We start from the raw sequence: 15,226 nt of genomic DNA on the forward strand, positions 1-15,226 counted from the left end.
ATAAAAATATAAATAATTTTTAAAAAATGTTTTAATTTATTTTTTAAATAAAAATTAATAAAAAATTATACCAGGCCGCGTCCCGGTGGTTGGGGAGCACTGATGTACAATGTTGAATTTTTTTGAAGTTATGCTAACACGTTTGTTTTCAGACATCGTAAAATGACGCGTTCAGGATCACGCCGACATGTCTGTAAATTGCACAATCGCTCAATAGAAGCTTTTTGGATCCAAAAGGAGACGAGCTGCCTATTAGCGCTGACGGCTGAGCTTTGCTGCCCTCTGGTGGTGAGTTTGAGACACTGCATGTTAATCATAACACCATTTTCATTCATTTTGACCTTTTTCTCGTCTTCTGCAGTGCATGTTTGTACAGATTTCTAACAAAAGTCATGTGAATTTAAGGAAAACTGATGAAAACGTAATTTTTTATTCAGAATTTGAATGTTTTTGAGGATTTTCCTCCCCATGTGACACATTAAATACATACATTCATCTTTTTTGGAACAAAATCCCAGTGGGGGGCGTTGAACTACCAACCATATTTCATCAATAAAGACGAACTCTCTTGCGTTCTCAATGTCTTTTTGCCTTAATAATTAATAAACAATTGTTTACGTAAAGTAATCATAGCTTGTATCAACATTCATAAATCCAAGTAAAATCAAAGCAATTTCATGAATTGGAGCTTTTTCAAACTTGGAAAATTATTTACTTTTATTTTAAGGTGCATCTTGTTGCTTATTTGCAAGAAATAAAAATGCTTTGTAAAGATTAAATGAATAAAAAATATATGTAAAAAAAATCGGGAACTGTTGAAACCTGTTAAAAGATTTTTAGAACTTTTCAAAACTGTTGAAAATTGCTTGTAAATGGTTCAAAACTGTTCACAATTGATTAAAACAGGTAACAACTATTGGGAACGGTTGAAGACTGTTTAAAATTGTTCTTAACTGTTTAAAACTGTTCAAAACTGTTTAAAATTGATCAAAAATGTTAACAATCATTGGGAACGGTTGAAAACTGTTTAAAATTGTTTGTAACACTTTAAAACTGTTGAAAACTGCTCAAAACTGTTTACAATTTATGAAAATGTTAACAATTATTGGGAACGGTTGAAAACTGTTTGAAACTGTTCGTAATTGTTTAAAACTGTTCTAAACTGTTACGAACTGTTGAAAAATGCTCAAACTGTTCAAAACTGTTCACAATTGATGAAAATGTTAACAACTATTGGGAACGGTTGGAAACTGTTTAAAATTGTTCGTAACTGTTTAAAACTGTTCAAAACTGTTAAGAACTTGAAAAATGCTCAAAGCTGATCAAAAATGTTTGCAATTTATGAAAATGTTAACATCTATTGGGAACGGTTGAAAACTATTTAAAATGGTTCATAACTGCAGCTGTTCAAAACTGTTAAGAACTGTTGAAAAATGCTCAAAGCTGTTCAAAACTGTTCACAATTGATCAAAACTGTTAAGAACTATTGGGAACGGTTGAAAACGGTTTAAAATTGTTCTCGATTGTTTAAAACTGTTCAAAACTGTTAAGAACGGTTGAAAACTGTTTAAAATTGTTCGTAAATGTTTAAAACTGTTGAAAACTGCTCAAAACTGTTCAAAACTGTTGCCAATTGACCAAAATGTTAACAACTATTGGGAACGGTTGAAAACTGTTCAAAATTGTTCGTAACTGTTTAAAACGGTTAAGAACTGTTGAAAAATGCTCAAAGCTGTTCAAAACTGTTCACAATTGATCAAAACTGGTAACAACTATTGGGAACGGTTGAAAACAGTTTAAAATTGTTCGTAAGTTTAAAACTGTTGAAAACTGCTCAAAACTGTTCGAAACTGTTTACAATTGATCAAAATGTTAGCAACTATTGGAGACGGTTGAAAACTGTTTAAAATTGTTCTTAACTGTTTAAAACTGTTCAAAACTGTTAAGAACTGTTGAAAAATACTCAAAGCGGATGAAAACTGTTCACAATTGATCAAAACTGGTAACAACAATTGGGAACGGTTGAAGACTGTTTAAAATTGTTCTTAACTGTTTAAAACTGTACAAAACTGTTAAGAACTGTTGAAAAATACTCAAAGCGGTTGAAAACTGTTCACAATTGATCAAAAATGTTAACAACCGTTGGGAACGGTTGAAAAATGTTTAAAATTGTTTGTAACAGTTTAAAACCGTTTAAAACTGCTCAAAACTGTTCAAAACTGTTTACAATTTATGAAAATGGTAACAACTATTGGGAACGGTTGAAAATATTGGGAACGGTTTAAGACTGTTTAAAATTGTTGTTAAGTGTTTAAAACTGTTCAAAACTGTTTAAAATTGAGCAAAAATGTTAACAACCATTGGGAATGTTTAAAAACTGTTTCAAATTGTTTGTAACAGTTTAAAACTGTTGAAAACTGCTCAGAACTGTTTACGGTTGATCAAAATGTTAACAACTATTAGGAACGGTTGAAAACTGTTTGAAATTGTTCGTAACTGTTTAAAACTGTTAAGAACTGTTGAAAAATGCTCAAAGCTGTTCAAAACTGTTCACAATTGATGAAAATGTTAACAACTATTGGGAACGGTTGAAAACTGTTTAAAATTATTCCTAACTGTTTAAAACTGTTCAAAACTGTTAAGAACTGTTGAAAACGTCTCAAAACTGTTCAAAACGGTTCATAATTGATCCAAACTGTTAACAACTATAGGAAACGGTTGAAAACTGTTTAAAATTGTTCGTAACTGCAGCTGTTCAAAACTGTTAGGAACTATTGAAAACTGCTCAAAAATGTTAAGAACTGTTGACAAATGCTCAAAGCTGTTCAAAACTGTTCACAATTGATCAAAACTGGTAACAACAATTGGGAACGGTTGAAGACTGTTTAAAATTGTTCTTAACTGTTTAAAACTGTACAAAACTGTTAAGAACTGTTGAAAAATACTCAAAGCGGTTGAAAACTGTTCACAATTGATCAAAAATGTTAACAACCGTTGGGAACGGTTGAAAAATGTTTAAAATTGTTTGTAACAGTTTAAAACCGTTTAAAACTGCTCAAAACTGTTCAAAACTGTTTACAATTTATGAAAATGGTAACAACTATTGGGAACGGTTGAAAATATTGGGAACGGTTTAAGACTGTTTAAAATTGTTGTTAAGTGTTTAAAACTGTTCAAAACTGTTTAAAATTGAGCAAAAATGTTAACAACCATTGGGAATGGTTCAAAACTGTTTAAAATTGTTTGTAACAGTTTAAAACTGTTGAAAACTGCTCAGAACTGTTTACGGTTGATCAAAATGTTAACAACTATTAGGAACGGTTGAAAACTGTTTGAAATTGTTCGTAACTGTTTAAAACTGTTAAGAACTGTTGAAAAATGCTCAAAGCTGTTCAAAACTGTTCACAATTGATGAAAATGTTAACAACTATTGGGAACGGTTGAAAACTGTTTAAAATTATTCCTAACTGTTTAAAACTGTTCAAAACTGTTAAGAACTGTTGAAAACGGCTCAAAACTGTTCAAAACGGTTCATAATTGATCCAAACTGTTAACAACTATAGGAAACGGTTGAAAACTGTTTAAAATTGTTCGTAACTGCAGCTGTTCAAAACTGTTAGGAACTATTGAAAACTGCTCAAAAATGTTAAGAACTGTTGACAAATGCTCAAAGCTGTTCAAAACTGTTCACAATTGATCAAAACTCTTAACACATTTTGGGAACGGTTGAAAACTGTTTAAAATTGTTCTTAACTGTTTAAAACTGTTCAAAACTGTTGAAAACTGTTGAAAACTGCTCAAAACTGTTCAAAATGGTTCATAATTGATCCAAACTGTTAACAACTATTGGAAACGGTTGAAAACTGTTTAAAGTTGTTCATAGCTGCAGCTGTTCAAAACTGTTAGGAACTATTGAAAACTGCTCAAAACTGTTAAGAACTGTTGAAAAATGCTCAAAGCTGTTCAAAACTGTTCACAATTGATCCAAACTGTTAACAACTATTGGGAACGGTTGAAAACTGTTTAGAATTGTGCCTAACTGTTTAAAACTGTTCAAAACTGTTAAGACATGTTGAAAACTGCTCAAAAATGTTCAAAACGGTTCATAATTGATCCAAACTGTTAACAACTATTGGAAACGGTTGAAAACTGTTTAGAATTGTTCATAACAGCAGCTGTTCAAAACTGTTAGGAACTATTGAAAACTGCTCAAAACTGTTAAGAACTGTTAAAACATGCTCAAAGCTGTTCAAAACTGTTCACAATTGATCCAAACTGTTAAAAACTATTGGGAACGGTTGAAAACTGTTTGAAATTGTTCTTAACTGTTTAAAACTGTTCAAAACTGTTAAAAAATGTTTAAAACTGCTCAAAACTGTTCAAAACGGTTCATAATTGATCCAAACTGTTAACAACTATTGGAAACGGTTGAAAACTGTTTAAAATTGTTCATAACTGCAGCTGTTCAAAACTGTTAGGAACTATTGAAAACTGCTCAAAACTGTTCAAAACTGTTCACAATTGATCAAAACTGTTAACAACTACTGGGAACTGTTCAAAAATGTTGAAAACTGCGCAGAATTTTCGAAAACTGTTGAAAACCATTTAAAAAGGTTTAAAACTGTTTAAATTGTTCACAACTGTTCAAAACATCCATCCATCCATTTCTACCGCTTGACGCTTTTTGGGGTCGCGGGGAGGTGCTGGAGCTTATCTCAGCTGCATTCAGGCGGAAGGCAGTGTACACCCCGGACAAGTCGCCACCTCATCACAGGGCCAACACAGATAGAAAGACAACTTTCACACTCACATTCACACACTGTTGAGAACTATAAACTGTTCAAAACTGTTAAAAATTGTTGAAACTGTTTAAAACGTTTAAGAGCTGTGGAAAACTCTCCAGACCTGTGGAAAACTGTTAATAACTGCTAACAAAAGATTAATAATTACAGGAAACTGGTAACCATTGTTGAAAACTTTTCGTAATTGTTGAAAACTGTTTAAAAAATCTGTTCAAATCTGTGACTAACTATTCGGAACTGTTGAAAACCATTGCAAATTGTTCAGAACCGTTTAAAAATTTTGAAAATTGTTCTTAACTGTTCAAAGCTGTTGACAACAATGGAAAACTGTTCAAAACTGTTCAGAATTGTTCACACCTGTTTAAAACACTTAAGGCCTGTTGAAAACTTTTCAAAATGGTAAAAAATGTATCAAAACTCTTAAGACCATTTTAAAATTGTTATAAACTGTTGAAAACTTTGCAAAACTGTTCAAAAGTCTTAAGAACTGTTGAAAAGTGTTAACAATTGCCAACAAAAGGTTAAGAGCTATTGGAAACTGTTAAAAACTGTTCAGAATTGTTAAACTCTTCAAAATCTGTTACAAAAAAACCTGTTCAAAACTGTTAAGAATTGTTCAAACCTGTTTAAAACACTTAAGACCTGTTGAAAACTGTCAAAAAGTTTTGAATTAAAAAAAAAAAAAGATCAAAACTGTTCAACACTCTTAAAACCATTTTAAAAAATGTTAAAAACTGTTCAAAACTGTTCAAAATTAATCAAACTGTTCAGAACTCTTAAGAACTGTTCAAAACTCTTAATATCTGTTGAAAAGTGTTCATATTTGCTAACAAAAACTTAAGAACAATTGAAAACGGTTAAAAACTGTCCGGAATTGTTTAAAACCCTTGAGACCTGTTGGAGAGTGTTAATAATTGCTAACAAAAGTTTAAAAACGTTTGGAAACTGTTGAAAACTGTTCAGAATTGTTGAAAACTCTTCAAAATATGTTAAAAGAAACCTGTTAAAACACTTTAGACCTGCTGAAAACTGTTGAAAACTTTTGAAAATTGATCAGAACTCTTCAACACTCTTAAAACCATATTAAAAATTGTTAAACACTTTTCAGAACTGTTCAAAATTTATCAAACTGTTAAAAACTCTTAAGAACTGTTTAAAACTCTTAATATCTGTTGAAAACTGTTGAAAACTTTGGAAAATTCATCAGAACTCTTCAACACTCTTAAAACCATTTAAAAAATTGTTAAACACTTTTCGAAACTGTTCAAAATTCATCAAACTGTTAAAAACTCTTAAGAACTGTTCAAAAATTTTAAGATCTGTTGAAAACTGTTCAAAACTTTTGAAAATTGATCAGAACTCTTCAACACTCTTAAAACCATTTAAAAAATTGTTAAACACTTTTCAAAACTGTTCAAAATTCATCAAACTGTTAAAAACTCTTAAGAACTGTTCAAAACTTTTAAGATCTGTTGAAAACTGTTCAAAACTTTTGAAAATTGATCAGAACTCTTCAACACTCTTAAAACCATTTTAAAAATTGTTAAACACTTTTCAAAACTGTTCAAAATTGATCAAACTGTTGAAAACTCTTAAGAACTGTTCAAAACTCTTAAGATCTGTTGAAAACTGTTGAAAACTTTTGAAAATTGATCAGAACTCTTCAACACCCTTAAAACCATTTTAAAAATTGTTAAACACTTTTCAAAACTGTTCAAAATTGATCAAACCGTTAAAAACTCTTAAGAACTGTTCAAAACTCTTAAGATCTGTTGAAAACTGTTAATAATTGCTAAAAAAAAAAAGTTAAGAACTATCGAAAACTGTTTAAAACTGTTCAGAATTGTTCGAAAATCTTTAGAAATGTTGCAATATGTTCAAAACTGTTAAGAACTGTCCAAGATGGCGCTTCAGAAATAATTTGTAAATTTATAAATGATAAATGGGTTGTACTTGTGTACATATTATATATATATATATATATATATATATATATATATATATATATATATATATATATATATATATATATATATATATATATATATATATATATCAATCAATCAATCAATCAATCAATGTTTACTTATATAGCCCTAAATCACACTTTTCAAAACTGTTCAAAATTGATCCAACTGTTAAAAACTCTTAAGAACTGTTCAAAACTCTTAAGATCTGTTGAAAACTGTTAATAATTGCTGAAAAAAAACGTTAAGAACTATTGAAAACTGTTTAAAACTGTTCAGAATTGTTCTAAATTCTTTACAAATGTTCCAATATGTTCAAAACTGTTAAGAACTGTCCAAGATGGCGCTTCAGAAATAATTTGTAAATATATAAATGATAAATGGGTCGTACTTGTGTACATATTATATATATATATATATATATATATATATATATATATATATATATATATATATATCAATCAATCAATCAATCAATCAATGTTTACTTATATAGCCCTAAATCACACTTTTCAAAACTGTTCAAAATTGATCCAACTGTTAAAAACTCTTAAGAACTGTTCAAAACTCTTAAGATCTGTTGAAAACTGTTAATAATTGCTAAAAAAAAAGTTAAGAACTATTGAAAACTGTTTAAAACTGTTCAGAATTGTATTATATATATATATATATATATATATATATATATATATATATATATATATATATATATATATATACAAAAAGAAAACAACTTTGTCATTTTTGAGTTAAAAAAATATTTAATAGTATTTTTTTAATTTTTTTTTTTAATGTAAAAAAAAATCGGGATGATTTTTGTTTAATTGAATGTTGTTGTTTTTTGTCACACAAAATCATTTCAAAGTGTTGATGTGAAGCTCAGTAAGTCCAGGAAAAAGCCCTCAAATGATGGCGAGGATCCGGATAAAGGCGCAAATTTCTGAAGTTATTTCGTTTGCCGTGCTCTGCCACGTCCAGCAGGGGGAGCTCCACCGCTCCAGCGTAAAAGTAGCGGGAAAGTGTGGCCCAGGTCAGACGTTGGGGTCCCCCTCCAGCGCGCTGAGGTCGGTGGCGGTGGCCATGAACATACTGCGGCCTCGCTCCAGCCGGCTCTTCTTGTCGGTGAGGCGGAAGGCCTCCATGAACTCCTCGATGTCGATGCTTCCGTCCTGGTTGCTGTCGATGGTGACGGCCAGGTCGGAGATGGCGTCCTCCGTGATCTCCATCTTCAGGTAGACGCTCAGCAGCTTCCACGTCTGACGGAAGTCCTCCATGGTGATGAAACCTGTGTGTGGACGTCACAAGCGGTTGAAATTAAAATATATATTTATTTTCCTGTTTTTACATAATTGAATAATTTCGCAATCACACACCAATTGTTGGGCAGTAGATCAGTTGATAATACAAACTATATACATATATACATATATATATATACAGTATATGTATATATATATATATATATATATATATATACTGTATATATATATATATATATATGTATGTATACATATATGTATACATATATATACATATATATACATATATGTATATATATGTATACATATATATACATATATGTATATACATATATGTATATATATATGTATATACATATGTATATACATATATATGTATATTTATATGTATATACATATATGTATATATATATGTATGTACATACATATGTATATACATACGTATATGTGTGTATATATGCATATATACATACATATAATTATATATACACACACATATATGTATATATATGTATATACATATATGCATATATGTATATATATATATATATATGTATGTGCATACATATGTATATACATACACATATATGTAGACATATATGTATACAGTATATATGTATGTATATATGTATATACATATATGTATGTACATTGATATATATACATATATATACATATATACATATATATATATATGTATGTACATACATATGTATATGTATATATGTATGTACATTCATATATATATATATCTCTGTAATGAGTTGGACACTTGTCCAGGATGTACCCCGCCTTCCGCCCAAATGCAGCGAACCCCCGTGACCCCAAAAGGGACAAGCGGTAGGAAATGGATGGATATATATATATAAATATATATATATATATATATATATATATATATATATATATATATATATATTTTGTAATAACTTAAAAAATATTGTATTATTTTTCAATCTTACAAAAATATTTATAGAAAACTATTATTATTATTATTATTATTTATATTAGTTACGAATATCTATTATATATCATGCAATTACTATTTATAATAACACAACATATTTATTTATTTATTTTGTAATTTAACTGAAATATTTGAGAAAAATAATAATATTTTGTTCTACTAATAATTGGTATTTATTAGTATTGTTATTTGAAATAATCTGTATTGTTAAACACAATTTTTTGGGGGGCATTTTATTGAATATGAATGTGGTTCTTTTTTCGATACACTATATAATTATGTTATCAATTCAATGATTGTTTTGTTTAATCTCACAACTAATAATCAAATAATCGTCAGAAAAATAGTATGTAACTTATCAAAACACTTTCCGTTCTCTGAGTTCCATTGTGTACGATGGGTGGAGACGGGAGGGATTATCTATTGTGATCCAAGACTTGCCCAAGCTCGATCCAGGACCAGTCCAAGCGCGAGGCATTTTTTTCTTTCGTGTTAATGTGACCGAAAACAATGGCTGTTTACATATCCCCCATTCATTTAAGAACAGCTATTGTTATGTAAACTGGAGTATAATCTTTCGCCAGCGTGTGGGTGACACTGTAAGAGGTTACAGGTCGACACGTTTCTCCTCAAATTGAGCCAAATTGAATTATGTCTCTGTTTATTTACTGGCTTCTTGTCTGTTTTAATAAATGTCAAAGATCCAATAATAATAAAACCATTTTTAAAACAAGGAATTAAAAGGACTGAGTAGCGTTTTGGTAAACAAGACATTTGACATTGAAGACGTTCCGGGGAAAACCCCCCCACTGGTGGGTCCCTTGAGGCGAGTGGATCAGTGGGTTAATCCCGGTGCTCTTAAATCCTGAGGACGTCACTTTCTGATGCCCGATGAGGCCTCGGTGACACGTGAATTTGCGGATTAACGGGCGCAATGTTGTCCTTTTTGCCGACACCTTCGGCTGTGATAACCGTAGAACCGGGTATTGTCTTCATTTTGGCACCCTTGGTGGAAAACCGCGACGTCCTTTACCTGAGTTGTCCGTATCGACGATCCTGAAGATGGTCTCCACCGTGGAGCGGTGGCGGTACAGCGTCTCCAGCAGACCCTGGTCGATGTGCTGGGCGGAGAGAGACGAGTCACGCCAGAGGTCTGGGCACGGTTACCTGGGGCCAATGGCGTTCCCTTACGTCGGCGTTGGCTCCCTTGATGGCGAGCTCGTTGAACCACTCGTGGTAGTTGATGAGGCCGTCGGCCGCCTTACCCGTGGCCAGCTGGGAGCGCAGCATCCTCCAGGGGAGACCCAGGCGCATCACGCTCTCCACCGCAGACGCCCAGTCGTTCAGGGAAACCAGACCTAGTATCGGGGGAGGGTACGTTTACTAATTAATACATCAAATTCATTCATCAACACGTCAATCACGGAAGATCTTTTTAAAAGTCCGTTTCACGCATCAATTGAATTTGTTTTAGTCCGCCCCTTAAGTCATCCAGCATGCTGATTTTGTCCGACAGTCCACGCACGGATGACCAGGGACTCTCTGTCCAGCTGCTTGTGTCATGATCCGTGGCCCGGATCATGTTTTTGTCATATTCTGTTAGTTTTGGACCCCCTTAGTTCCTGTTTTTGTGCACCCTCGTTTGTTTTTAGTTACCATGGGTGCTTATTGTTTCTACCTGGGTCTGATTGGTGTTCAGGACGCTCACCCGTTTTCCGAGCACTAATCAGAGGGACTATTTAAGCCTGCCTTTGCCGGTCAGTCGGCCTGGCTTCATTCTGCCACGTGCGGCGGGGGTCGCAGCTTACTGCGGGGTTGGTTCCCCCGGGATGCAAATGGACCACTCCGGACAGGAAGTGCAGGTAGGAACATGATTTATTCTCGAAAAAATCAAAGAAGTACAGAAACAGAAAACAAGTCGAAGCTAAAGCTAACACTTGACATAGACATAGAGATAACGAATACCCACTTAACTGTGGTAAGAAGCAAACGATGAAGCCATGCCGACTGATGAAGCAGGTGAGGTGGTTCGGCCCAGATGAGGTGGTTTGGGCATCTGGTCAGGATGCCACCCGAGGTGTTTAGGGCATGTCCGACCGGTAGGAGGCCACGGGGAAGACCCAGGACACGTTTGGTAGACAATGTCTCCAGGCTGGCCTAGGAACGCCTCGGCATCTCCCGGGAAAGAGCTGGACGAAGTGGCTGAGGCGAGGGAAGTCTGGGCTTCCCTACTTTGGCTGCTGCCTAAACAGGGAATTTGGATAAGCGGAATGGGTGGGTGTCGATGACCTGCCTTATCTTGACTCTGATTGGCCAGTCCCTAAACGCCTCCCTAGGGAGGTGTTTAGGGCACGTCCGACCGGTAGGAGGCCACAGGGAAGACCCAGGACATGTTTGGAAGACAATGTCTCCCGGCTGACCTAGGAACGCCTCGGCATCTCCCGGGAAAGAACTGGACGAAGTGGTTGGGGAGAGGAAAGTCTGGGCTTCTCTACTTTGGCTGCTGCCTAAGCAGGGAATTCAGATAAGCGGAATGGGTGGATGTCGATGACCCGCCTTATCTTGACTGTGATTGGCCAGTCCCTAAACGCCTCCCTAGGGAGGTGTTTAGGGCACGTCCGACCGGTAGGAGGCCACGGGGAAGACCCAGGACACGTTTGGAAGACAATGTCTCCCGGCTGGCCTAGGAACGCCTCGGCATCTCCCGGGAAAGAGCTGGACGAAGTGGTTGGGGAGAGGGAAGTCTGGGCTTCCCTGCTTTGGCTGCTGCCTAAGCAGGGAATTCGGATAAGCGGAATGGGTGGGTGTCGATGACCCGCCTTATCTTGACTCTGATTGGCCAGGGAGGTGTTTAGGGCACGTCCGACCGGTAGGAGGCCACAGGGAAGACCCAGGACATGTTTTTAAGACAATGTCTCCCGGCTGACCTAGGAACGCCTCGGCCTCTCCCGGGAAAGAGCTGGACGAAGTGGTTGGGGAGAGGGAAGTCTGGGCTTCCCTGCTTTGGCTGCTGCCTAAGCAGGGAATTCGGATAAGCGGAATGGGTGGGTGTCGATGACCCGCCTTATCTTGACTCTGATTGGCCGACCGGTAGGAGGCTACAGGGAAGACCCAGGACACGTTTGGAAGACAATGTCTCCCGGCTGACCTAGGAACGCCTCGGCATCTCCCTGGAAGAGCTAGACGAAGTGGCTGAGGCGAGGGAAGTCTGGGCTTCCCTACTTTGGCTGCTGCCTAAGCAGGGAATTCGGATAAGCGGAATGGGTGGATGTCGATGACCCGCCTTATCTAGACTCTGATTGGCCAGTCCCTAAACGCCTCCCTAGGGAGGCGTTTAGGGCACGTCCGACCGATAAGAGGCCACGGGGAAGACCTAGGGCACGTTTGGAAGACAATGTCTCCCGGCTGGCCTAGGAACGCCTCGGCATCTCCCGGGAAAGAGCTGGACGAAGTGGTTGGGGAGAGGGAAGTCTGGGCTTCCCTGCTTTGGCTGCTGCCTAAGCAGGGAATTCGGATAAGCGGAATGGGTGGGTGTCGATGACCTGCCTTATCTTGACTCTGATTGGCCAGTCCCTAAACGCCTCCCTAGGGAGGTGTTTAGGGCACGTCCGACCGGTAGGAGGCTACAGGGAAGACCCAGGACACGTTTGGAAGACAATGTCTCCCGGCTGACCTAGGAACGCCTCGGCATCTCCCGGGAAAGAGCTGGACGAAGTGGTTGGGGAGAGGGAAGTCTGGGCTTCCCTGCTTTGGCTGCTGCCTAAGCAGGGAATTCGGATAAGCGGAATGGGTGGATGTCGATGACCCGCCTTATCTTGACTCTGATTGGCCGACCGGTAGGAGGCTACAGGGAAGACCCAGGACACGTTTGGAAGACAATGTCTCCCGGCTGACCTAGGAACGCCTCGGCATCTCCCTGGAAGAGCTAGACGAAGTGGCTGAGGCGAGGGAAGTCTGGGCTTCCCTATTTTGGCTGCTGCCTAAGCAGGGAATTCGGATAAGCGGAATGGGTGGATGTTGATGACCCGCCTTATCTTGACTCTGATTGGCCAGTCCCTAAACGCCTCCCTAGGGAGGTGTTTAGGGCACGTCCGACCGGTAGGAGGCCACAGGGAAGACCTAGGACATGTTTGGAAGACAATGTCTCCCGGCTGACCTAGGAACGCCTCGGCATCTCCCGGGAAAGAACTGGACGAAGTGGTTGGGGAGAGGAAAGTCTGGGCTTCCCTACTTTGGCTGCTGCCTAAGCAGGGAATTCGGATAAGCGGAATGGGTGGGTGTCGATGACCCGCCTTATCTTGACTCTGATTGGCCAGTCCCTAATGTTTCGCCCTAACCTTAGCCAATTGTAACTCATCATACGAACACCAACCAATCACCATGGATTTTCTATGTCGTTTTTGTTGGCCTGGACTCAGCAGTCCATTTTCTGTCTTTGTGGCTTGTAGCTTTGATGTAAGCTGCCTCACTATATGGGTCTAAAAGTAGCTAAGCCACAGGAATAGCTACTTGTTCAAAAAATAGTGAAGTTACCGGGAAATGAAGTTAAGCTAAGCTCTGCTACATGTAGGTTGCTACGGCCCATCCGTAGTTGCTCCTGAGACTTAGTCTAAAAGGCTAACGTTTGTTCTCTCTCAAAAGAATTATTTGTTTTTATTAAATTAGTTTTTTGGCATTATGCAGGGTTTGGTCCAAACATATCCGGAAATCTCCCAGTGTCTGTAAGCAAACCTGTGCGATGCTAACCAACTGAAAGAAAGCAGAGTGAATAGAATCTGGTGGTTTGTATCACGTGAAATGATTAAAAAAAAGCGTTCTCTGAGAAACTGGGATGGTTTTTGGATCGGTTCCATTCTCCTTTCATCAGGTTTATGACAATGAGTACAAAAGTCTTGGCAGCCTGTGGAATACACGGACTTGACCACACCTGACGAGTAAAACCTGATCCGTTGACGGGACTCACCTGTGTTCTCGCCGTCCAACCTTTTAAAGGCACAAATGAGGTCCGACTTGTGGGAAAAAAGCTGCTCCCGGAGGACTTTGAGGGCGGAGCGCTCGGTTTTACCCACGCTGGCGACAACCACAGAACAAAAGGCTTGAGATCTTGGACAAAACAAGCGAACTCAAGACCGTGAAACCATTGGACACGTGGGGTACCTCTGACGCACGGTGAGCTCCCTAGTCATGCTGCTGGCCTGATACTGAACCACATAAGGCACCAGGTTGGGTCCCAGCTTCACGTAGGCCCCTCGGTTGCTTCCCACGTCGTAGTAATTGGAGGCGGAGAAGAGCGTGAGGACCTTGCGGTTGTGGCAGAACTCGTAACCATCCTGCTTGCACTCGTGCGAGCGGATGATGAGCTGCAGGTTGTGTCTGCCCAGGAAGTCCTCGGTGACGTCGGGGCCCCAGTAGCAGCCGCCGCCCCTCAGCTCGTTGGGTATGCAGCCGTCCTGCGACATCGGGTCGCTCCATAGCAGGTCCAGGATCTAAGTTAAGAAATTATGTATGGAGTTCCTTTCATTTTCTTACAAAAAAAACGACATGATATCAATTGTTCATTGACTTGGTATCAGTGTGGAACTATACATACGAAATCATCCTACCCTAAACTGTGAAATTCAGTGGAAACGCAAACCACACACTTCTAACGAAAGGTTCTCAGGAACTGAAAGTTCCTGAACTTTAGGCAAAATAAGGCCTACAGCTTAAAAATCCCAAAACTTTCATGCCTCAGGAGATCACAATGCGGCATATGTCTAGTGCCAGTCCCACTTCCTGAAAGAGCACGGTTCTTCAAAGCGTTTCTTTGGAACTAGTTAAGCTGAACCTTTAACCGTGGGTTCAGAATATTGCTTAAGGACACCTCAAAGTCCACAATGGCCAACACATAAGGGCGCATTCATGCATTTCCTCGGTAATGTAGGTCACACAATGCTAACCCATTCAGATACAGTTTTAGCTCCCCAGGGCTCTTGCTTTGGTCGTTGTGTCAGGCAATCTTTGCCAACCTTTGGGTCAGGCCCCCAAAATCCTGATCCTAAGTTTACAATTTTGTTTGGATGTTGGACAGGAATTATACGTTTTTTTGTCTTTTGGTTGGGGACCTTTTGGGACTGTGTGACAAGGGGTGGCACTTTTGTGACTTCTGCGGTGCTTTTTTTGTGGGCTTCTGGATCTACCTCCATGGAGACCAGCTGCTGGGTCTCTACCACACCAGAGTCCGTTTGGAGA

The 15,226-nt window shown here is 37.9% G+C and overlaps 1 protein-coding gene across 1 annotated transcript in view; it reads right to left on the minus strand.

The window, feature by feature from the left end:
- Positions 1-7,531: 7,531 nt before the first annotated feature.
- ppef2a (protein phosphatase with EF-hand domain 2a) overlaps positions 7,532-15,226 on the minus strand; it is a 31,717-nt gene continuing 24,022 nt past the window's right edge. Inside the window, exons 10-14 of the mRNA XM_061895547.1 lie at positions 14,153-14,481; positions 13,959-14,065; positions 10,187-10,353; positions 10,029-10,116; positions 7,532-8,054 (exon numbers count right to left, since the gene is read on the minus strand). Of these exons, the coding sequence (XP_061751531.1) occupies positions 7,801-8,054; positions 10,029-10,116; positions 10,187-10,353; positions 13,959-14,065; positions 14,153-14,481 (945 nt within the window). The 3' untranslated portion in view covers positions 7,532-7,800. The remainder of the gene's footprint in view (positions 8,055-10,028; positions 10,117-10,186; positions 10,354-13,958; positions 14,066-14,152; positions 14,482-15,226) is intronic.

Source organism: Nerophis ophidion, linkage group LG01 (assembly GCF_033978795.1).
Source record: "Nerophis ophidion isolate RoL-2023_Sa linkage group LG01, RoL_Noph_v1.0, whole genome shotgun sequence".
Taxonomy (NCBI): domain Eukaryota; kingdom Metazoa; phylum Chordata; class Actinopteri; order Syngnathiformes; family Syngnathidae; genus Nerophis; species Nerophis ophidion.